Genomic DNA, 24360 nt, shown 5'->3' on the forward strand with positions numbered 1-24360 from the left:
GGCACCAAGAGCAAAGCACATGACGAAGATGATTGGTAACTTCACCGGTCGCGGAATGCACCCATACACTGTCGTTGAAGAGGGAGGTTTCATCGACATGGTGGCATTTGCAATGCCAGACTACAGCGTGCCGTCGCGGATGACTTTCTCACGAGCAGTTATACCGGACCTCTACGAGTCAGAAAAAGGGAAGCGAAGAGAGCTGCAGGAAATTTTCCGCAGAGGTGCGGAGTGTTATTCCATTGCAACGGATGGCTGGATATCGCGCGCCAAAGACAGATATGTCTGTGTGACTGTTTACGTGATGGACTAAAACTTTTTACAGCATGTGTGCGCTTTGGCATGTACGGAAATTATCAATTTTCACACGGCCAATAGCCTGGTACCGTTGATTGGGAGCGTCATCGAGGAGTGGGAGCTTCCAGCATCAGGTGCCTCGCCGGTGCTACTATATTTTTGACACAAGTGAATCCGAACCACAGCAAAACTCCCCTTTGCCCAGGGTACCGTCCTAGGTCATACTGTTCTGCTGCAGCCGAGGATCCATTGTAATCATGGATGGTATTACTTGTACAAGAACCACGATGGCCAATGCTAGGTTGTGGTGCTTACCCTGTCTCCCCCTTTTTGGATGTCATCTTTTCGTGCACCGTGTATTTTTAGCTTCCAACAGATACCTCTAAAGCAGTCTTGGGTACTATCGCAATACTTGTATCATCACAATGTTTTAACTTGTCCTTTTTTTGTAACTTTCAACTGTAAAGTCGTACATTTCTTTTAAGTACCGTATTTTCCGGTCTACAAGTCGCACTGTTGTATACACCAACTCATGTTTACAAACAAACCGAAACGCCCCAAGCGGACGCCACCGGCGCCGCGCATGCGCGATGGGGGTGTGGTCAAGAAGCTCGCCGTCGCCCATAAACAAACCATTGGAATGCGACGTAGTCGGCGTCTGTGCGAGTCCCCCTGCTCTTTTTCGCGTTCGAATTGTTGATTCTACGTCTTCCTGGCAATGTCCGACTACTTGAGCGGCGTCAGCGAAATTACCGAGGCTCGTTACACCGCAAAACTTCGCGTGAATAATGTGACATGTGGCGATTGATTCTGCGTGGACGCCGCAGTATGTACGCTACAGCCTGATTCGTATGATGAGATTTCGTTCGCAATTTTCAGTCGCGACGCCGCTTAGGCCGCAAAAGCGTGAACCGTAGCTTAGATGGTCGACGTTGATACTGAAAATCGCAAGCTGAATCGGACCAAGTGAAGTAGGCATAACAACTTGGTGATGGTCACTGGTAACAATAATCAACATCTCCTTGTATCTACTGTTTACATCGAGCCTGCTTACCAACCTTCAAACTTTAGTCTTCCGAGGCCTGAGCTTACTTCTTACCGCAAGTACTGCACCAACATTTGGTCTACGGGCCGGCGTCGTCTAAGAGAGTAGACGACAAGCAGAAACGTTTGAAAGAGAAGACGACAGTTCGAACGATCCGGCCGCCGTTTGAAATTGAAGACGCACTGAACGTAGCCTGCACGTGGTTCGCACAACTCTACAGTTTTCTGGCGTTCATGTTGGAACAAAACAAATAAATCTCATGACCACAAGTATCCGTGAATTCAATCCAAAGTGCTTCCCGCCCAAGCAATCGTAGTCCGACGACGTCTGCTTTTCCCTTTTCACGGCACATATCCAGATTCTCGGACGAACCGAGCACATGAAAACTGACCTTCAAACCTTTCTCGACACTTTTGGTACGGCCCCAGTCGCGGCGTTTTGACAAGAAGGCAGGTTTTTGTCTGGTTCCTTTCAAAACAACGCAAGAATACACGTCTGGCATGGGGACTTCTGCCCACAGCCCCAGACAGGAAGTGCGACCGACACGCCACCACCGCGCCGTGACGTCACAGAGATGAGTTTGTGTATAAGTCGCACTTCCGTATATCGAGCCATTTTTACAAAAAAGTTTATATATCAGTCGCACCTTTGTATAAGTCGCACCTCTTTGCATGGTTTACGCTTTTCTTTTTACGCTGATCGGTACCGCGAGACCGGAATTTCTCATTGGTAATCAGCTGGTTCATACGTACTGTACCGTTTGACGCCTGATGATGTTTAGATTAGCGAGAAATGCCTAGAGCACGGCACTCTCTGGCAGGGGCAGTCAGGATATTCGGAACTGAAGGACGCAAAATGAGCTGGCCAGCTTTACTCAAGCGTACGCATGCTGAGCAAACGAAAGTTTAACGTGCCAGAAACCTGTCAACAGTGGCTAGGCTTAGTGGGCGGCCCACTAAGCCTAGCCAGGGAGACAATACGAACGTATTACCTTGAAGTGTTATTGGAGTGAGGCAAGATATGGAACCATGACTGAATTAGGCTACGTCAACAAAACTTTTATTATCACTGCCACACTTCCAGTCAATAAAGCCATTGAATTCCTTGCTTTCCGAGTCACTTTGGAAGAGTGCGGCGATCACTGGATCTAACGCGATGGGCTCTTCGTCGTCGTCAGGCCCGCTGCTGTAGTCGCTTTCAGCGGCACCTCTCAGGTACAGATTCAATGAGACCGGCTTTTCTGAAACCGGTGGCTATAGTCCCTATGGAGACGGAGTTCCAGGCTTCACTGACCCACTCGGCCACCTCGCCCAATGACGCGTGCCTCATGCACCCAGTTTTCGTGAAACTTTGGTCACCTGCTTGTCATCCAGGTTTCCCACAAACGCCGCAGGACAGCTTTGAAGCTGCAGTTCACGGAAATGTTTAGTGGCTGCAGCATCTTCGTCATGCCGCCAGGAATTATGACCGGGATGCAGTTCTTCGCTTTGATGTTGGTCTTGACCAAATCGGTCATGTGCGCCCTCATGCTGTCCATAACTAGAAGGCCCTCATTCGTGTGAAAGAATCCGTCCGGTCGCCGTGGGGAGCATTTCTCCAGCCAGAGCCCCATCATTTGTCCATCCAGCCTTTCACGTTACATTGGATGACGACTCCGGGCGGAAAACTGTCTTTAGGCATAGTCTTTTTCTTAAAAATAATCATGGGCGGCAATTTGGTGCCATCAGCGCAGAAGCCAACACGACGGTAAAATCCGATTTCTCGCGGCCGATTGTTCTTACACTGACAGTCTTTTCGCTCTTCTTGGCCACGGTCCTGCCCATCAGGATATCAAAAGTCAGAGGGACTTCGTCCATGTTGACAATTTGGTTAGGCCTAACATCATGGGTTTGAATTTGTTCCCTGACGAATGCCTGGAAACTCGCCGTCTTTTCCTTGAAATCATCTGGAGGTTTCTGGCAGACTGTTGTGCGGGCTCTGATAGCTAGCTGGTGCCGTCTCATGAAGCGGAAGCACCAAGACGGCCCTCCGACAAAGTCAACCACGTTCATATCTTTTGGCAATGTTTGTGCCTTCAGCCGTAGCAGTGTATGACCACGTGGAAAAGAATTTATCTCAAACACTTATCTGTGCCATGGTATTGTAATTTATCCTGAGGGTGCAGCCAAATTTTGGATTGCTTTTGCAACAATATTGGGGAAAATATTTATTTATTGAAAGATTGACAGACGAAGACTAATATTTGTCGGGACCCAGATTATGTTTCTTCACGTCTTCCCGGTGTTTTGATAGTTGTTTCAAACAAAAATGAGAAGGAAGGAAGGCAAGATAATCATTGCGTCGACTTTATTGCTCTTTTTGTTCATTCAGTTTTGTTCAGCCCACGAGAAAGTTTTGCCTCGGTTGTATGGAAAAGGCTGAACTCCATTTGTGTCCGCAGAGAAACATCGCCATTTTTAACTGTAACTTTTGATTGAGCCAAGCATTTTTTCCAAAATTTCACAAAACAAAATGATAAATTACAGTACCCTAGCCGCCCAAAACAATTTTTATTATTCTTGTTATATAGATTTGTTTTAATTGACCCACAAAGTATACATAGCATCTCACAAATAGCAGATGTTAGATCCGTATTAAATGTCTGTACTTGAATCACTGCTAAGCTGACGGGGCAGTGAAAGCTACGTACTCTGTCTCTAGATCAGTCAGTTACCTGCCGCTCAGTGCCTGATGCATTCTATGCCCGTACCTACCCGGAGAGTATGACCACGTTGTATGCGTGCAACCTTTCATTCATTGTTCCTACGAGCATGTAGCTTCTACCGCCCTGTCAGCCTAGCAGTGAACGTACTACTCATTTGCTTGAGAGCTTGACCATTCATTTTTAAGGTTGGGACTCAATTTGTTGTGCAGGTGCTTTGGACGTGCATTTTGAGCATGCTGTTTGTTGCCCACGAAGCCTTACTATTGCCTATAGAATTTTTGTCATCTCTTTCACATTTCGGCACGAGTATATCATGTCCGTATATCATATTCCTCTCAAGACGACATCTGAAAGGCAAAGTGGAAGTACCTGAGGGATAACTATGCCAAGGAGGTGGCCAAGGTGGCAGGAACAGAGCCCAGTATCGGTGGAACCTCAGACGTCTACAAGTTTAAGGGGATCTGCTTTGGCAGCTTGAGCTTCCTGACTGGCACCTCCACTGTTCCGCAAAGTTATACTTTTCATATTTCCCATTGGTTACCGTATATCGCATCGTCATGCAGTTTACTTAGTATGCAGCTACAAGGTTTTTTCTGTCAATTACGCAAGTCAGAGGCTGCAGGAACGTAAGCAAAGCTAGTCCAGCACTCAAATTGGAGGTAAGATAGCATAGAATGTATTTTAACGTCTCCTCATCAGTATGTTAGTGTGTTTATAGTCACGTTTCCATGTGCCAATCACAAGTGATCATGTGCGATGAAACTCTTCTAATGAATTCTATGAGTGCCTCCATCATGCAGCCAGGCATCTGGATATACCACAGGTGCCACCAAGCCAACTGATGACCAAGATCCTCTGGTGACTATTTGCCCGTCTTTACTTTCTTTTTGGTCTTTCAGAATGAGCATAGACTGTAACTTACAAAAGCTATTTGTTTTCGTTTTTTGCGTGTGTTCCTCTATGCAGTGCTTCCACCTAGTGGCACTTCCTTTGACTTTACAGCTGCTTCATTTCATAATGCCGACAGCACCACCCTGCCCCTCCTCTCCCCTCCCCCCTTGATGCATTTTTAATGACCCTTATCTCTTCAATACTGAGCACACTGCCTAACCACCTAGATGAGGGGTCATCTCGTGGCACAGTGTAAACCCTCTGCCCAAGTGCAGTCGCTGGGCCGAACAGAAGATTTTTTTTGGTCTGTGTATTTTGTACAAGGAAAGCCATTGTAGCTTTCCGATTTTAATTTGGTTTGACATTAGTGGTTGATATTTCACTTCAAACTTGAACCTGGTATCCTCGCGGATGAAAAAGCTTTAAAGCTTTATCTCAACTATTCCGACAGCGCAGTATACTTCATTTCAGCATAACCTTGAAAAAGGTTAGAGCTGCATCCCTCACAAGGCAGTCGGAGCAACTGAGTGAGGTATGTGACAGCCCTTTGCAAGAGGATTGCAACCTCGAACAGTATACTTTTGCATGTCTCGCTCCTACAGTCATTAGCTGGCCAGGCCATTCATTTAACTGTTTTGCAAAGTTATGTTGAAACGGATTGTAGCGAGTCAAATCACTCAATTTTCTTGTTGCAAAGACACCGCTAACAAAAACTCTTTAAACTCACAGTATTATGTGATTTGAGGAAGGAGGACTCGTACATCTGTATTTTTCAGAAATAAGATCAGACAGACTTCTGGCAAGTTCAAGATTTTTATTCAGCGGAGCTTGCTCATCTTTAAGTAGATTATGAGATGGAGGACTCGTTCGCAGTGTTTTTTCATGAGGAGTAAGAGGACTCATTCAGTTAATTTTAGGGGTGTGCGAATACCGAATAGTAGTTTTCGAATCGAATACCGAATCGAATCAAGAAAAAAAAGCCGAATATCGAATCGAATATCGAATACTGATTTTATTTGTAGGAATTTTTCAAAGTGTGCTGCGAATGAGATTATTATATGGGCAGAGTATGCACCTGTTGCAGAATATGCATCTTGTGCAGAACAAAAGCTAAAATGTAAAAAAAATTCTGGTGAAAAAAAAAAAAAATAATAAAAGCAGTTGCTGTTGGATGTTTGGCACTAAAGATCCAATTTTATGGCACAAATATAATCTATCTTCCCTAAACGTCACACAAAAACCAAAGTTACAGCCACGCATGTCTTTTTTAAGCCGAACCTAACACCGCGACTTTTTTTTAGAAATGTTTGCATATCTCAGAAAAGGGGTATTTTGCGATATTTGGTTTTCATTATAAGGAAGAAAAAGGGCACCCGGGATTTTATTTCACGTAAATAAACAGATAGGTGTTAAATCTTAGTAAACAGGCTTAAACAATATAATCTGAAGTAAGAAAAAAAAAAGCGTGGTTAGGTGGCGCAAGACACCGTTCAACTGCCGCTATGCATCTATTTTTCCGTCTATCTATCCTGTTTTAGAGAGCCTTGATTTAAAAGAGGGAGCAAGCGAAACTGAAACCACGGAGATGGCTCCAGTGCAGATTGGTCGTAAGTGCGCATGTGTTGTGTTGTCGCGAGGAAAAGGGCGAGCAAACAGAAGGGTGACGACGCCTGCTCTCCCTGCCCTGCCTGCCCGATCCCGATCGACGCTTTCGTTTTTTCGTCACCTTCTCGCAGTTCGTAATTCAAACGCGGCTATCGAACGGTTCGAAACCCTCTCAAATCTAGGCACACTATTTTCCCGTTCCGTTCCGTTCCGAATCAGAATTTGCGGCTTGAGGTTCCAAAAGAACGACGACGATAACTCGGCTGGTTTTATCGGCGTGTTTAACGTGGCTTTCGCTCTGTGATCGTGCAGTCGCCGATTTCTGTGAGCGCGGCAGGTGTGTTTTACATCGGTGTTTCAATTTGAAACGAAGGGCTTAACTCGTGAAAAGAATTAGGCATGGCAACAATTCCTCTCTGGAAGTGGCGCAAACGGGATGTTTCGGTTGTGATTCAAGGGTAGATTGCTTTACGATTATGAGTAAATCTGCATGCTATAAAGATTGTGGCGTTCGTTACTTTTCTTTTTTCTAACCTGTGTGTTAGATTTTTGTGGAATGGTAGGACCAAGAGCTGTTTTTCACATGGTTTGTCTAACATCACGGCGCTTACATCGGGGGGGAAAACGGCTTTTTTTGTCAGCTTCGCGGCGATTGCGCGTCTTTGCCCGAATATATTGAATATTCGAGTGACCGAATACTAGGAATTCGATTCGCGAATCGAATTATTCTGGAACTTTCTATTCGATTCGAATTCGTATATTCGAGTATTCGCACACCCCTAGTTAATTTTTACATTGGCTTCCCATGTTGGCGTTTTCGAACCTAAAGAGTACACTGATGCTCGCAGTGTAAACGGATGTTTTTGAGGATAAAGCAGACATATTCACATATGCTTTTGCAAATGACGGATCAAAGAGCTCTACACCTCTGCGTGGCTTTTAATTAGTACATTCAACTTTCCTGTTTGCATCTTGGCAAAACAAATTGACAACTAATATGTGTATTGAGAAGGTGCTCAAGTGTTATGTAGGCTAGATTTTAGAAATCAGTGCAGTGCTAAACAATTTAAGCCTAAATAACCTTTTCTTCACAACTGCAGATAATTTTAAGTGTGCATCAGCATATCCCAAAGACACACACACACACTTGTTCCCCATCTGGCCCGACCCCACATTAACTTCGCGTCTCCTCGGCCAGCTGCTTCAAAGGGTTGCTGATCTAGAGTGCTTGGCTTTTATTGACAGTGGCAAATGCGTTTCCAGGACCCACCTTCGCCCTTCCAGGACTCAGCTGTTTCCTTGGCTGCACAGCGTGGACTAGAGACAGAGAGTACACATTCACCAAGCCCAACCCCTGCAGATATGAAGGAAGTGACCGAGTTGCCTGCTGCGCCTCAACCTGCTGGTGTTCAGCCAGTAAAGCGAAAGACGTCCATGGATAGTGGAAACACACCAATAGAGCAGGTCCTGAGGGCAGCCGCTGCTAACCCGAGGTTCTCAGACTGCCCTCCAGAGCACACGGACAAGATAGCAGAGTCCCCGGCACAGAACCGTTCGTTCATGCAGCGAATGGTTGTTGACAGGCGCCGGCATTTCATCCGTCAGATAAGGGGCCTAGCACATGATGAGCTAGTAGTTGGCTGCACAGCATGGATCAGAGAGTACACATCCACCAAGCCCGACCCCTGCAGATGTGAAGGAAGTGACCCAGCCCCCTGCTGCTCCCCGACATGTGCCTCGGCCTGCTGGTGTTCGGCCAGTAAAGTGAAAGAGGTCCATGGATGGTGGAAACACACCAGTGGAGCAGGTCCTGAGAGCAGCCGCTGCTAACCCGAGGTTCTCAGACTGCCCTCCAGAGCACACGGACAAGATAGCAGAGTCCCTGGCACACAACCGTTCGTTCATGCAGCGAATGGTTGTTGACAGGCGCCGGCATTTCATCCGTCAGATAAGGGGCCTAGCACATGATGAGCTAGTAGTTGGCTGCACAGCATGGATCAGAGAGCACACATCCACCAAGCCCAACCCCTGCAGATGTGAAGGAAGTGACCCAACCCCCTGCTGCTCCCAGACATGTGCCTCGGCCTGCTGGTATTCGGCCAGTAAAGTGAAAGAGGTCCATGGATGCTGGAAACACACCAGTGGAGCAGGTCCTGAGAGCAGCCACTGCTAACCCGGGGTTCTCAGACTGCCCTCCAGAGCACACGGACAAGATAGCAGAGTCCCTGGCACACAACCGTTCGTTCATGCAGCGAATGGTTGTTGACAGGCGCCGGCATTTCATCCGTCAGATAAGGGGCCTAGCACATGATGAGCTAGTAGTTGGCTGCACAGCATGGATCAGAAAGTACACATCCACCAAGCCCAACCCCTGCAGATGTGAAGGAAGTGACCCAACCCCCTGCTGCTCCCCGACATGTGCCTCGGCCTGCTGGTGTTCGGCCAGTAAAGTGAAAGAGGTCCATGGATGGTGGAAACACACCAGTGGAGCAGGTCCTGAGAGCAGCCGCTGCTAACCCGAGGTTCTCAGACTGCCCTCCAGAGCACACGGACAAGATACCAGAGTCCCTGGCACACAACCGTTCGTTCATGCAGCGAATGGTTGTTGACAGGCGCCGGCATTTCATCCGTCAGATAAGGGGCCTAGCACATGATAAGCTAGTAGTTGGCTGCACAGCATGGATCAGAGAGTACACATCCACCAAGCCCAACCCCTGCAGATGTGAAGGAAGTGACCCAGCCCCCTGCTGCTCCCCGACATGTGCCTCGGCCTGCTGGTGTTCGGCCAGTAAAGTGAAAGAGGTCCATGGATGGTGGAAACACACCAGTGGAGCAGGTCCTGAGAGCAGCCGCTGCTAACCCGAGGTTCTCAGACTGCCCTCCAGAGCACACGGACAAGATAGCAGAGTCCCTGGCACACAACCGTTCGTTCATGCAGCGAATGGTTGTTGACAGGCGCCGGCCTTTCATCCGTCAGATAAGGGACCTAGCACATGATGAGCTAGTAGTTGGCTGCACAGCATGGATCAGAGAGTACACATCCACCAAGCCCAACCCCTGCAGATGTGAAGGAAGTGACCGAGCCCCCTGCTGCTCCCCGACATGTGCCTCGGCCTGCTGGTGTTCGGCCAGTAAAGTGAAAGAGGTCCATGGACGGTGGAAACACACCAGTGGAGCAGGTCCTGAGAGCAGCCACTGCTAACCCGAGGTTTTCAGACTGCCATCCAGAGCACATGGACAAGATAGCAGAGTCCGTGGCACAAATTTGTTTGTTCATACAGCAAATGGTTGTTCACAGGCGCCGGCCTTTCATCCGTCAGATAAGGGACCTAGCACATGATGAGCCAGTAGTTGGCTGCACAGCATGGACCAGAGAGTACACATCCACCAAGCCCAACCCCTGCAGATGAGAAGGAAGTGACCGAGCCCCCTGCTGCTCCCCAACATGTGCCTCGGCCTGCTGGTGTCCGGCCAGTAAAGTGAAAGAGGTCCATGGATGGTGGAAACACACCAGTGGAGCAGGTCCTGAGAGCAGCCACTGCTAACCCGAGGTTTTCAGACTGCCATCCAGAGCACACGGACAATTAAGATAGCAGAGTCCGTGGCACAAATTTGTTAGTTCATGCAGCAAATGGTTGTTCACAGGTGCCGGCCTTTCATCCGTCAGATAAGGGACCTAGCACATGATGAGCTAGTAGTTGGCTGCACAGCATGGACCAGAGAGTACACATCCACCAAGCCCAACCCCTGCAGATGTGAAGGAAGTGACCCAGCCCCCTGCTACGGGGGGCTAAAAAAAAAACGCCACCTTCGATTTTTTAAAAATTTGGGTACCCTGTTATACTCTATTTCGGCATTCATTTCTATTAAAAACATGTCGCATCATTTCACTGTGAAAGAAGAAACAACTCCCCAAAGTAGGGTCCTTTTTCAAAGCCTACACTTAGCAGTGTCCTATACAAGAAGTGACTCTGAGTTCCAGTTTCATGAAACTTGCACAAATCTTTTATATACATTTATTCAGATGATTTCATTGATAAAAAGAGCGATCGGTCACACAGTAAAAGGGAGGAGAAACTATATACAGCATTTTACATAAGCGTACAAAGTGGTATCATATTAGAGACTAATGATTTGAGAAAAGATGATGCAGTGTGAAGTTGTACCTTCCGGTATATTTTACATCTAGAGTAAAATAAATAACTTTACTTCCACACACAAAAACAAAGATATAATAGTAAGATATTTAGGTTGGCTGTGTATTTACGATTACAAACAATTTCAGGTGACGGATGCCATAGTGCCTAACTGGAGCAGCTTCGATGCTCTCGGTGTATGAATGAATCGTGGCAAGCCGATATATTTTATCCTGCTGGAGGATAACATTTTGGGATTTTTTTTATAGTGATCTTTAAAAATTATTAGTAACCACCAACAAAAACAGTAGGTTAAATACCCCGTGAAGAAAAATGTGATAAATAAGATGTCCCTGCATTCAAAATGAGCAGTCCTTGGGAAATCAAATTCGGCACTTTACGCTAAGGTTTTCCTCGCTGTACCCATTTAATAAAGTTGCTTCCAAGCAGATCCGACTGTCCGTGCTACATATACGTCACAGGTCCCATCTGTTGATGACTTGCTGAGCCGCCACGCGTGCCAAGACTGAATGCCAGGGAAGGCGCGCACCGTCAGCCACTCTTCTTTTTTTTGTTCACGATACCGAACAACCTCATTTTCGTCCAGATATACAAGATGCACGCCTTTCAGTTTCTTTGATAGAACGCTCACCATTGTCCTGGCCGTCTGAATTGCGCTTACTGAACGTTCTCTCAGGTTGTTCAGCGTGGCCTGGTGCTTCACGAGTCCGCCAACTCCGTCACATGCATTTTTCCCATGTCCAGATGCAGAAAATAACCACTGGGCTTGTGGGCAATCGTCCTTTGCAAATTGGTGAAGCTGGTAGCGATTCTTGAAATGACTGGCGGCGCCGTCACTTACGTACGTCACGTACGAGTATACCGCAACGTTGTCTTCAACCCACTCCTTCACTTTTTCTAGAGCCAAGCAAGCGTGAGCGGCGTCGTGACACAGGTCCTCACTGATGATGGCAAAGCTGTTTGTAGATTTTCTTGTCGTCACTACACATGTAAATATCGAAACTTGTTTTTTTTCCAGTGATATGCTTGCACTTCGTCAAGAAGCACGATGGTCCAGTTTTCAGCAAAGTCAAAATGAAAGACAATGCTCCCGCGTTGCATGCACTGTTTTTCATCGTAGATCGCTTTACCTTGCGTTTGCCGGATATTGTTGTGAAGTACCCAACTTCCAACCGTCACTTGGATGACTTTTAGGAAAGTCTCAGGTTCCAAAGTTTTTTTCACAAGGTCGCCGGACTCCCATGTTGCAAGCACAATCTCTTCATCCTCCGGGATATCAAGTTCCTGGAGTGTAAGAAACTGGCCTTTTGGGCAGTGATCACAGTCTCCTTGAAGGCACAGTTCTGTTGCTGGGTCGCACAGAAATGCCGAGTTCATTTCACCAGTGTTGAATGTTGAGCGTGTAACGTTCTCTAGAGCGGCAATACAAAGATAATAATTGGCGCAGCGCACACAAGCGCACACTTCCTGGTGTGGAATACATTGGACCCATCTAGGGCGCAACGAATAAAATTTCGTTAGCCCAACGCCGGAATCGGGATGCTTGTCTTTGTATATACGGAAGGCCTCTCGTATTGAGCGTGTCATGAAGCGCTTTGGCACGAACGTTTTCTCTCCGTTGAGCATGACAGAGATGACGTCCTTCTGGTTGGGACTTTGGCGCGAACATTGTAGCTCGTCTTTCGTGAAGTACTCTAGGGCAGCAGACAGGTTCTCAGGGCTCACCTTGCACCTCGTGTAAGGATCCGGCTCATACCACACGCCATGCTTTTCCTCGAGTTTTCGGGATTTACTGATGAGGTACATTGAGGCCTGTGGAATCATCTTTTGAACCTCATTCTTCGTCAGTGTTGACGGCAGGAGTGTAAGCAGTTGACAACGTTCCCGGAGAGAGGTGGCGGTTTCAAAGGCCTGCCGAAAGTTGTCCACCCACTCAGTGCATGTGGAGCATGTTGGTTCGGACGACCCCGATGGTGCGTCCCTGTCGTACGCAATACGTAGCCTTGAGCGTATATTCTTGACAGCAACCTGCTCCAGTTCTGTCTGCTTTCTCTTGACATAGGCAGGCCTGTCCAGACTTCTTACGACGCTTGGTTGTCTCAGCGGCGACACATCTGTAGGTAGTATGCTGCGATTTAGATCTTCAATTGCTTCTTCAACTGGCGCAAATATGTCAGGGCACTGCTCTGAGCTTCGCATCGAGATCTCCTTAGTGATGTGCATGAAGCAATGGTAGCACAGGTAGTCCGTCGCACTCACTTTGGTGGAACAGTCAGGCGGAAGAATTTGCTTCAACGAGTTTAGGTCCAACTCGCCAACACTTCGAAAATTCCGCTGCTTTGGTATAGTCTTTTTGTGTTTGCAAAAGTAATCTGCACAAAACACTCGTTCGGAGCTCCAGGACGTCTTCATAATGTATACATAAATAATAAAAATTAAACCCCAACTGATGGCATATAATTGCCAAGTGAAAGAACTACTGGGTGCACAAGTGACAAGTCCGAGGCTGAGGAGCTCACTCACTGCAAACGTACATTTGAAAAGAGAGGTCACAACTGAGGCTGTCGGCAAAGCTTGATCCACGTCAAAGGAAGAAAGAGGGAAAGTCTCCAGACAAAAAATTGGGGTCAGCGGCCTTCGAAAAAGACTTTCCGGAATCGCACTGTCGTCCCTCCACGCGCTGATATGAAAGCACCCGAGCTTCTACCACGTGGTTCATGACACAGCCTGAGCCATGTCGGCGACCGGTTCGCGAGGGGTTGGCGGTGGGGTTACGTTGATGGTCACTCGGATTAGCCCTTGCTGTACTGAGCTACCGCCTGCAGTGCCTTATCGCCGGCTGGTGTCAACAACGAGAACACACACACCCTGTCTACACCAAAACTACAAGCGTTCGCCGCACACGCGTCGCCGCCGCTTTTAAGCTTTTGTGAAATTGCTTTCTTTTGCCGCGGAGAACCGCCTTATCTTAACTAGGCGCCTGAAATCCTTCCAGGCGGGCGTACACAATATCAAGCGTTTCGAGAAATGCCCGTGGAGTAGAACTATGGGAACATTCGGAGCCCGCGATGTCGATATCGTCGCCGTTGTGCCGTTGTGTTAGTACGCCGTCGCGTACTGCAGTCCCCCGTTGGGGGAGGGGGGGGGGGGGGGGCAGTCTTACTACGATAACATGGCGACAGCGTTTACACTCTATGTATTTACGCGAGGCTCGAGTATTTGGGGATAATGCTGCCGGTTGGTGTGCCCCTTTGTGCCTGATATTATCGCCCGTGACGCCAGCGAGTGAGATGGCGACAGGCATGACTGCTCAGTAAACAGGCGTCGGCGGCCATGTTTTGCTGGTTGAAGCGAACCCCCTTGTCCTTGACAGCGAGCGGGGAAATGCGAAAAAAAGATTGTATCGGCCGTTTTGCCAGAACTAGCGACGAGTGTCGTCTGTGGTTTCCGGCAACTATTTTGCCATAATCGTGAGCTTTTATTTATTTATTTATTTATTTATTGAAAGTACCCTCAGGGCCCGAAGGCATTACAGAGGGGGAGAGCACATACATGAAACAAAGATAGTAATATAGTAACAAGTCAACAATATTAAATATACAACAAACAAAGAATAATAATAATAATAGGTCATGGGTCACTGCTAAAATAGCTAGTGATGGAATTTCTAAACAGGTTAGTATCAGTTATAGTAGCAATCAAACCAGGGAGGTGGTTCCATTCCTCGGCTGTGCGGGGTAAAAAAGAAGATTGAAATGTTGTGGTAAACGAACTTGGAACTCCAACTTTATGCTGATGGTCAAGACGGGATGAAATGTAAAAGGGGGGAGTAATCATCCGATTGCGTAGGAGAGGGATATGAAAATGCATTTTATGAAATAGACATAGGCGTGAAATTTTACGTCGCAAGGAGAGAAGTGGTAAACATAAACTATTTTTCATTGATGTGACACTAGCAGTACGATGGTAGTTGGAAAGAATGAAACGGGCTGACCTATTCTGAATGGATTCGAATGCAGTGATTAGAGTATCGTGACCGGGATCCCAGATGGAGGCTGCATATTCTAATTTAGGCCTGATTAATGTTTTGTAGAGGATCAATTTTAGTGAAATAGGTGCCAATGAAAAGTTGCGTTTTAAGTAGCCCAACATGCAGTTAGCACGGGTAGTAACATACTGAATGTGGGGTTTCCATGAAAGGTTATTTGTTAAGTGAACACCAAGGTACGTTGTACGTTGCCACTTGCTCCAAAAGGTTGCCATCTAGGTGGTAACAGGGACACAGGGACTGTTGTTAGGCTTGCGGGACACTCTCATCTGTTTACATTTACTAGTGTTTAGTTTCATTAGCCATAATTCACACCAACGAGAGACAGAGTTAATATCAGACTGAAGTGTAGACAGGTCAGAATCGTGACAGATTTCACGGTAAATTACACAGTCATCGGCAAAGAGACAAACGGATGAAGACACATTAATGGGAAGATCGTTAATATAGATTAAAAATAGTAGTGGGCCTAAACCCGACCCTTGAGGAACTCCAGAATTCACAGACACGGGAGGAGAATTTTCGTTGTTAATTGTTACAAATTGTGAACGGTTATTTAGAAAAGACCGAATCCATGCGAGAACGTTAGGGTCAATGTTAAGTTTTGAAAGTTTTAACAGTAATAGCTCGTGACACACCTTATCGAATGCCTTGGCGAAATCTAAGAAAATGCAGTCCACCTGGGAGCCTCGGTCAAGAATAGAATGAATGTCATGAGTGAAGGATAGGAGCTGAGTATCACAAGATAATGATTTACGAAATCCGTGCTGTGCTTCGGTGAAAAAATTATTCGACTCTAGGAAATGTACGAGTTGGGAAAAGATAACGTGTTCCAGAAGTTTACATGGTATGCTGGTTAATGAAATGGGACGATAATTGTTAGGGGAATACTTATCGCCACCTTTCGGAATTGGAACCACCTTCCCCACTCGCCAATCACAAGGTAAAATACCATCTTGCAGCGACTGTTCAAACAATTTTGAGAGAATAAGAGATGAGTATAGTTTAGTGTTTTTTAAAAACTTGGAATTAATTCCGTCCACTCCTGATGAGGATGATAACTTCAGTTCATCTATAATTTTTGCAATACCAGCAGGATCAACAAAGATAGAATCCATTGGCAGATAACAGGAACAGCTCATCGAAGGGTAAGTTATGTTGCGAATATCGGAGAAAGATTCCATAAATATACTATTTAAGACATTAGCACATTCGTCACTGGGCACGCTGTCACCACTAGAAGTTGTAAGAGAAATTGAAAAACGGTCCTTTTTGTTAACAGTATTCCAAAATTTAATGGGGTTATTTACCAACATGTCTGGAAGACTATGTGTGAAAAAGTGAGATTTAGCGCCTTCAATCGCTTTTTTGTACACTTCTACAGAATTGTGATATGCGGCCCAGCGACGCTCACACTGGGAAAACTTGGCCGCACGGTACAAGCGCTTTTTTTTATTTGACAGTCTCTTCAGGGCTTTCGTGAACCAAGGTGACTGATTATTTTCAAGTATACTTCGGAGCGGCACGTATTTGTTGATAAGGGAGATTACCTTATCTTTATACAAATTCCAGTTTTCGTCAACCGAGCGCCCCGAAAAGTCTGTCAAATACTGGTCAAAGAAAACCGCAAGATCATTGTTGATCTGATCAAAATTCGCTCTACTGTAATCGCGTATTTTCTTTCGTTGGTCAGTCGGCCTAGATACCGACGTTTTGAAATGAAAATGTAACATAGAGTGATCACTGATCCCTGGAAGATAAGTTATGTCACTTGCATGTTCAGGGTGAGTAGCCAATATTAGATCTAAAACACTTGCTGTCGTCGGAGACACTCTGGTGGGATGAAGAACTAATTGCGACAGGTTAAAATCGAGACACAAGTTAATGAACGAATTACACTCTGTAGTGTGTACATTCATACAATGAACGTCATCTGACCATGATATAGCGGGAAAATTGAAGTCACCCAGAAGGAAGATGGGTGCGCTGGGATACCGCATCACTATTCTGTTAATGGCGTTATGCAAAGTCTCAACAAATGACGACGAAGATGAGGGTGGCCGATAACATACTCCCATGATCCACTTCTTATGGTTCAAAACAAGGCCTACCCAGGTTAGTTCTATATCGCACGCAATGTTTAATGAAAAAGATTTAATATGGTCAGCAATTGCAATCAGGACGCCACCGCCACACCTGTCCTGTCTATCGTTCCGATACACATTGAACTTTTTTGAACCATCAAACAGTTCACTGTTCCGTATCCTCCCAGAAAGCCATGTTTCGGTTAGAACAACAACATCAGCATCGGTAGTATCAATGATGGAACACAATTCATCACGTTTTTTTATTACACTCCTTATGTTAGTAAACAAAACAGAGACGTCGGAAAACTGTGACAGCCTAGCTCTACCCCTCGACAAATCCTACGTTGGCGAGCGCGCCTCAGCGGAATCTTGAGTAAGAGATGACTGTGTCTGGGGAATCGTCGGCTGTGCGGGAGAGACAATAGGCAAACTAGAAGGACCTAGCTCGTAGACTTCGCCATTTGTCGAGTTGAAAGCGTAACACCGGTTGTTAATGTGCAGCTTGTTCCCTGCCCTTAGATTTACCAAATTCTAACAGTCTTTTTCTCGCATTACGCGTAGCAAGCGAAAAGTCTTCGCTAACCGTAATACGGTGCGTTTTTAATGCTTGTCTTGCCATCAGGATCTGGTCCCGCAGTTTAAATGACGAAAATTTTATAATTATAGGTCGGCATTTTTCGTGATAAAATCTTCCGAGACGATGAGCCCGAACAATAGAGTCGCCCGTAACTGGCATGCCAAGGGACGTTGGAAAAACGCTCAACATTCTTTCTTCCGTCTGGGCCCAAGTTTCTGATATGGTGTCAGTAACCCCAAAAAATATCAGATTGTCTCGACGGGACTGATCTTCCGCCTCGTCAAGACGTGCTCGCAACGCAATATTTTCGCCTTGTAAACCATCAGCAACATTTCTGGCGTCGATTACTGCTGTTTGAAGTTGTGCTACAACAGAGGCGCTGGATTCGACTGCAAGGAGCCTCGAGTTGATGTCTGAGATGTTGGCCCTCATTGTTTCTTGGTTCTGTTTAATCTCGTTAATAGATGTTAGGATTCCTGATTGTGACGATTGAATCTGTATTGATCGCGCGTTAACGTCAACAAGCATTAGCGAGGAAATGATTTTTGCTAGCCACAGAACACTACCACGCAGAAAGAGAATGCTTGAACATGTTTTTGTTCTGGATATATATCAGGGATATATGTGAGAGAGAGAGAGATGAAGGTAGAGCGGAAGAGGGAATAGCATATAGTGTCGCAGGAGAATAAAGTAAACAAAGTTCCTAGTGGCCGATGGCTGCATGATCTTTTCTCGGATCACTAGTCCGTAATATGATACCTCTTTGTACACAGTAGTTTCTCCTGAATTTAAGTGTGTGAACGATTTCTTTAGTTATCATTGGCCTCATCCGAATAAAAATATATAAAAGATGTGTGTTGGTTTCATGAAACTGGAACTCAGAGTCACTTCTTGTATAAAACACTGCTAAAACACTGCTAAAACACTTCTTGTATAAAACACTGAAAAAGGACCCTACTTTGGGGAGTTGTATCTTCTTTCTCAATAAAATGATGCAACATGTTTTTAATGGAAACGAATGCCGAAATAGAGTATAACAGGTTACCTAATTTTAAAAAAAATCGAGGGTGGTGTTTTTTTTTTATTTGCATCGGAATTTTTCTTTGTTTGATTTTTTTTCCATGTTTGACTAAATATATCCTAACTATTGTATCACACAGATACCTTAGTTATTTTTAAATATTAGCTATATATTAGTAGAATAATATCTGCAAATTATATCATAATGATTAAATTATTTCATGAGATACAGACCTCCAAAGTTTGCCATTTGTCGTTCGAGCAGGCATGTTTGTCAATTTTTAGAAAAATAAATAAATTTTAAATAATTATGATTACTTTATATTACAAGCAAGCTATACCCATAGTTTGCGCCTAAAACGTATTAGAGTTCTCCTAATGTTATCGCTTTAGTTATTCACTCTCAAACGGGCCCCCTCCATCAGTGCGCGTTAATGCAACTGTCCACCACCTCATGCCTTACGATTTTTCCTGTCCCCAAGTATTTTTTCTAGTCAAAACTAAGTTTGGATTCGTTCATACCAGGCACTAGACAATAACATATAAAAACCTCAGTTGATTTGAAAATGTCGACTAGCCATCCTTTGGTCGATCTTATCTGAAATCACCCAGTAGGTATTTGTTGATGCAATCAGTGTCGGCTACGCTGTTTTCTTTCTGGTAATTTCACTAACAAACCTTTGGTTGCAAGAACAGCTTCATCCTGTCCTGTTCGTTGTATTCACTCCGTCGTCGTCGTTTGAGTGGTTATCATTATGTATAACGTTAATAAACTCGCCCTAATCGCTACCTTACAGGAGACTACTTCTTACGTAGGTCACGAGTAACAGTGTGCAGCTCTGAAGGTCATGGGTGGCTGGGCATAGAAGGGCTCTATCACACAAAGGCAACGTGTCCAGCACAAACGGCTAGAAAACGTGCATATCCGTGGAAGAAAGAAACCTCGATATCATACTGCCTGTTTTATCCTGTTTTCAAAGGTTAACAAAAGCTTCAAAGAGAATTCCAGGCACCGCGTTGTTGCGCATTCACTTTCAGATTTACGGTACTGATTTTTAGGTTTTTGGCAGACATTACTAGTTTTAGAACTTATGGTTTTGATTTTTAGGTTTTTGGCAGACATTACTAGTTTTTGAACTTTTTCCTGTTCTTCAAGTTTATAAAGTTTTCAGTTAGGCTTTCGTTGCCTAGAGAGTAAGCCACAGAAAACCTCGCCCGCAATTATTAATTTGGGAGAAATATACAAGAAACAACATTTTCTTTTTTACAAAGATGTCGAATTTTAATGATAATAAATTGATATATGTTGCGCATGTTCCAACAACCTCCATATAAAAGGAAGAAAAAAAATCAATGAGCCTTTCTCCGCATACGCTCAATGGCCGGTGAGCTTTTCTCCGTATCCGCCGGTTTTCCGGTGAGCTTTTTTCCGGTGAGCTTTTCTCCGGGATTCGGCAAAATAGTCTCACCCTTTTTTCTTTGAAAATTTAGGAAAATCGCTTATGAATATGATACCGGTTGGTGCTGAAACTTTGGAATCTTGCTCGAACGGCTGGGGCTACGTTGTGACGGAGTTCGAGCTCTCCGCGATGTCTAGTTAATCTCTGCAGTGCGAAGAACACGGTTCGGTGTTCTCGCGGACATCCCGTACAAATGAAAAGCCTGCACCACTTTTGCAGCGGTGACGGCGAGTTGCTTCAAACACACAATAACACGCGCAAATTGCAAACTCGCACAAAAGCATTTCAGACCTCCGCCGAAAATAAAGAGCTGAGCGCACGATGACGCACAGCAGACTTTCGAACGCACTGTAGCCGAAGGCTCAAAAGAGCGAAGCTCGCCGACGTGAACAATGGGACAGAACGCGGTGGCTACTTATAAGTGATCAAGTAAGAAATGAGCCTACAGACGAGCATTTACTGCACGCAACAAGCGCTGTCAGGATGTCCTGATAAAGGGGTGTCCAAACAGGGCACTACAGAACGCACGACTCCGACAAATCGTGAAAATTGAAGCGGGCGCGAAGCGGGCGCGTCCGCTTCCATTTTCACGATTTGTCGGAGTCGTGCCTTTTGTAATGTCCTGTTTGGACACCCCTTAAGGCACTTGGCGACTTGGCACTTTGGACACCCCTTAAGGCACTTGCTGTTCGCTTCGAGCAACCGAAGCAAACAGCACGCGCCTGCGTCTACATGTCGGGTAGCCATACCTTGTGAAAGGGTCGTCGTTCCACCAGTCCGTCTAGTCCGCCACTTAGAGCTAAAAGCCATAAGAACTGCGAGAGTCAAACCACAGCCTGTAGGACAACTAACACCATGAACCAAACCACAACTCGACAACTAGCACCAAGAACGTAACAAAAGCAGACAAGCGTGATTACCGCCGCAACGAAAAACAGCCAGATAATGGATTGGATTGGCTTCGGACGTATATCGATCATATTCACAATTAAAATAAATCGTTATATTTTATAACGCTATAAATAGTTTAACCACACAAAAATATTTGCAAAAATCGTATCAAGAATTCATTTATCTCGTATTTAAATCACGACCGACTAAACTTTTCTTCGACGACGACTTCAATTTCGGTTTGGGAATCAGAATTCCTGACATTGGCGCGCTTTTCGAATTCGATAGTTAAACATCGGTATTACGCTTCGAGACAGATTCTACGAACATTTTATGCCGACGCTGCGAGCCGATAGGACCAACAAGAGAGTGTTAAAAGCACACCATCATGGTGATCGTCGTGTTTCTGCACGTGTTATGTCATCGCTCATCCAATCAAACAGAAAAGGACCAGTGACTTCTGCATCTGACGCTGCTTGATTGGGCTTACGACCGCGTAGCGTCGGTTGTGTTTGGACTTCAAAGGTCTCCACTGGTGCCCCCAGCTGCACGTTTTGAGGACACTGGGACGCGTTGTGCTGTTTTTGCCTGATCGAATTAAATTAAGAGTCACTAATATTTTATCGCTGCTACTTGTTCCCTGAATAGCCCGACACACTAATGAGGTAATAGCTTAAAAAGCGCAGAAGCTCTAAAGCCTCTAATATCTTTAGACAAAATCGGCGGAGTTCCCCTTTAAAAAAGTTAAATGGGAACTCCGTCGATGTTTTTTTATAGTCTTCGATTTGAGTCGAAATCGGCGGACCGCAGCATAACCCTTTCTCAAGTGATGCCCAAAATATGTTATAAAAATGTTCCGTGTTATTTTCCGTCGAAATTGCTTCGGACGCGAGAGTTCCAGCAGGCGACTCTTCATTAAAAACAATTTAAAAAAAAATCGGAAATAAACAGAGCGCAAATATACAGAAAAGGACAACAGGGAAGGTGCGAACGACGCATGCGCTGGACTCACAACTAAGGATTCATTGAAAAAAACACCAACGAAGTATACCGCACTGTCGCTTGAGCACGTGTCAAGACAAGAATTTTCTTCTTTTTTTTTTCTTGTGTGTGTGTGTGTAGAAAAACCGTTGTTTGGCTGACACGTGCATCTCGCCCCTTTTTTGCTATTGTAGAGATTTTTTTATTTGATTATTAAAATAATTGAATTATTGGAATAATTCTCCGGTGGTTTTGTCTGTGCCCCTCCCGATGATTGCGATGTTGTAGAATTTGGGCTGGCATTTACAAGCAGCACAATGCAGAGGCAAGTGACCCCCTGAAATGCCAGCCCAATTTAATAATATCGAAATCATCGGGAGGGGCACACACAAGACCACCGGAGAATTATTCCAATAATTCAATTATTTTAATAATCAAATAAAAAAATCTCTACAATAGCAAAAAAGGGGCGAGATGCACGTGTCAGCCAAACAACGGTTTTTCTACACACACACACACAAAAAAAAAAAAAGAAGAAAATTCTTGTCTTGACACGTGCTCAAGCGACAGTGCGGTTTACTTCGTTGGTGTTTTTTTCAATGAATCCTTAGTTGTGAGTCCAGCGCATGCGTCGTTCGCACCTTCCCTGTTGTCCTTTTCTGTATATTTGCGCTCTGTTTATTTCCGATTTTTTTTTAATTGTTTTTAATGAAGAGTCGCCTGCTGGAACTCTCGCGTCCGAAGCAATTTCGACGGAAAATAACACGGAACATTTTTATAACATATTTTGGGCATCACTTGAGAAAGGGTTATGCTGCGGTCCGCCGATTTCGACTCAAATCGAAGACTATAAAAAAACATCGACGGAGTTCCCATTTAACTTTTTTAAAGGGGAACTCCGCCGATTTTGTCTAACGATATTAGAGGCTTTAGAGCTTCTGCGCTTTTTAAGCTATTACCTCATTAGTGTGTCGGGCTATTCAGGGAACAAGTAGCAGCGATAAAATATTAGTGACTCTTAATTTAATTCGATCAGGCAAAAACAGCACAACGCGTCCCAGTGTCCTCAAAACGTGCAACTGGGGGCACCAGTGGAGACCTTTGAAGTCCAAACACAACCGACGCTACGCGGTCGTAAGCCCAATCAAGCAGCGTCAGATCCAGAAGTCACTGGTCCTTTTCTGTTTATGATTGGATGAGCGATGACATAACGCGTGCAGAAACACGACGATCACCATGATGGTGTGCTTTTAACACTCTCTTGTTGGTCCTATCGGCTCGCAGCGTCGGCATAAAATGTTCGTAGAATCTGTCTCGAAGCGTAATACCGATGTTTAACTATCGAATTCGAAAAGCGCGCCAATGTCAGGAATTCTGATTCCCAAGCCGAAATTGAAGTCGTCGTCGAAGAAAAGTTTAGTCGGTCGTGATTTAAATACGAGATAAATGAATTCTTGATGCGATTTTTGCAAATATTTTTGTGTGGTTAAACTATTTATAGCGTTATAAAATATAACGATTTATTTTAATTGTGAATATGATCGATATACGTCCGAAGCCAATCCAATCCATTATCTGGCTGTTTTTCGTTGCGGCGGTAATCACGCTTGTCTGCTTTTGTTACGTTCTTGGTGCTAGTTGTCGAGTTGTGGTTTGGTTCATGGTGTTAGTTGTCCTACAGGCTGTGGTTTGACTCTCGCAGTTCTTATGGCTTTTAGCTCTAAGTGGCGGACTAGACGGACTGGTGGAACGACGACCCTTTCACAAGGTATGGCTACCCGACATGTAGACGCAGGCGCGTGCTGTTTGCTTCGGTTGCTCGAAGCGAACAGCAAGTGCCTTAAGGGGTGTCCAAAGTGCCAAGTCGCCAAGTGCCTTAAGGGGTGTCCAAACAGGACATTACAAAAGGCACGACTCCGACAAATCGTGAAAATGGAAGCGGACGCGCCCGCTTCGCGCCCGCTTCAATTTTCACGATTTGTCGGAGTCGTGCGTTCTGTAGTGCCCTGTTTGGACACCCCTTTATCAGGACATCCTGACAGCGCTTGTTGCGTGCAGTAAATGCTCGTCTGTAGGCTCATTTCTTACTTGATCACTTATAAGTAGCCACCGCGTTCTGTCCTATTGTTCACGTCGGCGAGCTTCGCTCTTTTGAGCCTTCGGCTACAGTGCGTTCGAAAGTCTGCTGTGCGTCATCGTGCGCTCAGCTCTTTATTTTCGGCGGAGGTCTGAAATGCTTTTGTGCGAGTTTGCAATTTGCGCGTGTTATTGTGTGTTTGAAGCAACTCGCCGTCACCGCTGCAAAAGTGGTGCAGGCTTTTCATTTGTACGGGATGTCCGCGAGAACACCGAACCGTGTTCTTCGCACTGCAGAGATTAACTAGACATCGCGGAGAGCTCAAGCTCCGTCACAACGTAGCCCCAGCCGTTCGAGCAAGATTCCAAAGTTTCAGCACCAACCGGTGTCATATTCATAAGCGATTTAACTAAATTTTCGAAGAAAAAAGGGTGAGACTATTTTGCCGAATCCCGGAGAAAAGCTCACCGGAGAAAAGCTCACCGCAAAACCGGCGGATACGGAGAAAAGCTCACCGGCC

The 24360-nt window shown here is 45.4% G+C and overlaps 1 protein-coding gene across 1 annotated transcript in view; it reads left to right on the forward strand.

The window, feature by feature from the left end:
* The first annotated feature begins 4884 nt into the window (after positions 1-4884).
* Positions 4885-24360, forward strand: part of LOC120841158 — a 62630-nt gene continuing 43154 nt past the window's right edge. The window contains exons 1-3 of the mRNA XM_042288294.1: positions 4885-4904; positions 5409-5469; positions 7806-8114. Of these exons, the coding sequence (XP_042144228.1) occupies positions 4888-4904; positions 5409-5469; positions 7806-8114 (387 nt within the window). The 5' untranslated portion in view covers positions 4885-4887. The remainder of the gene's footprint in view (positions 4905-5408; positions 5470-7805; positions 8115-24360) is intronic.

The sequence above is a fragment of the Ixodes scapularis genome, unplaced genomic scaffold (genome assembly GCF_016920785.2).
Source record: "Ixodes scapularis isolate PalLabHiFi unplaced genomic scaffold, ASM1692078v2 ptg001584l_1__unscaffolded, whole genome shotgun sequence".
Classification (NCBI taxonomy): Eukaryota; Metazoa; Arthropoda; class Arachnida; order Ixodida; family Ixodidae; genus Ixodes; species Ixodes scapularis.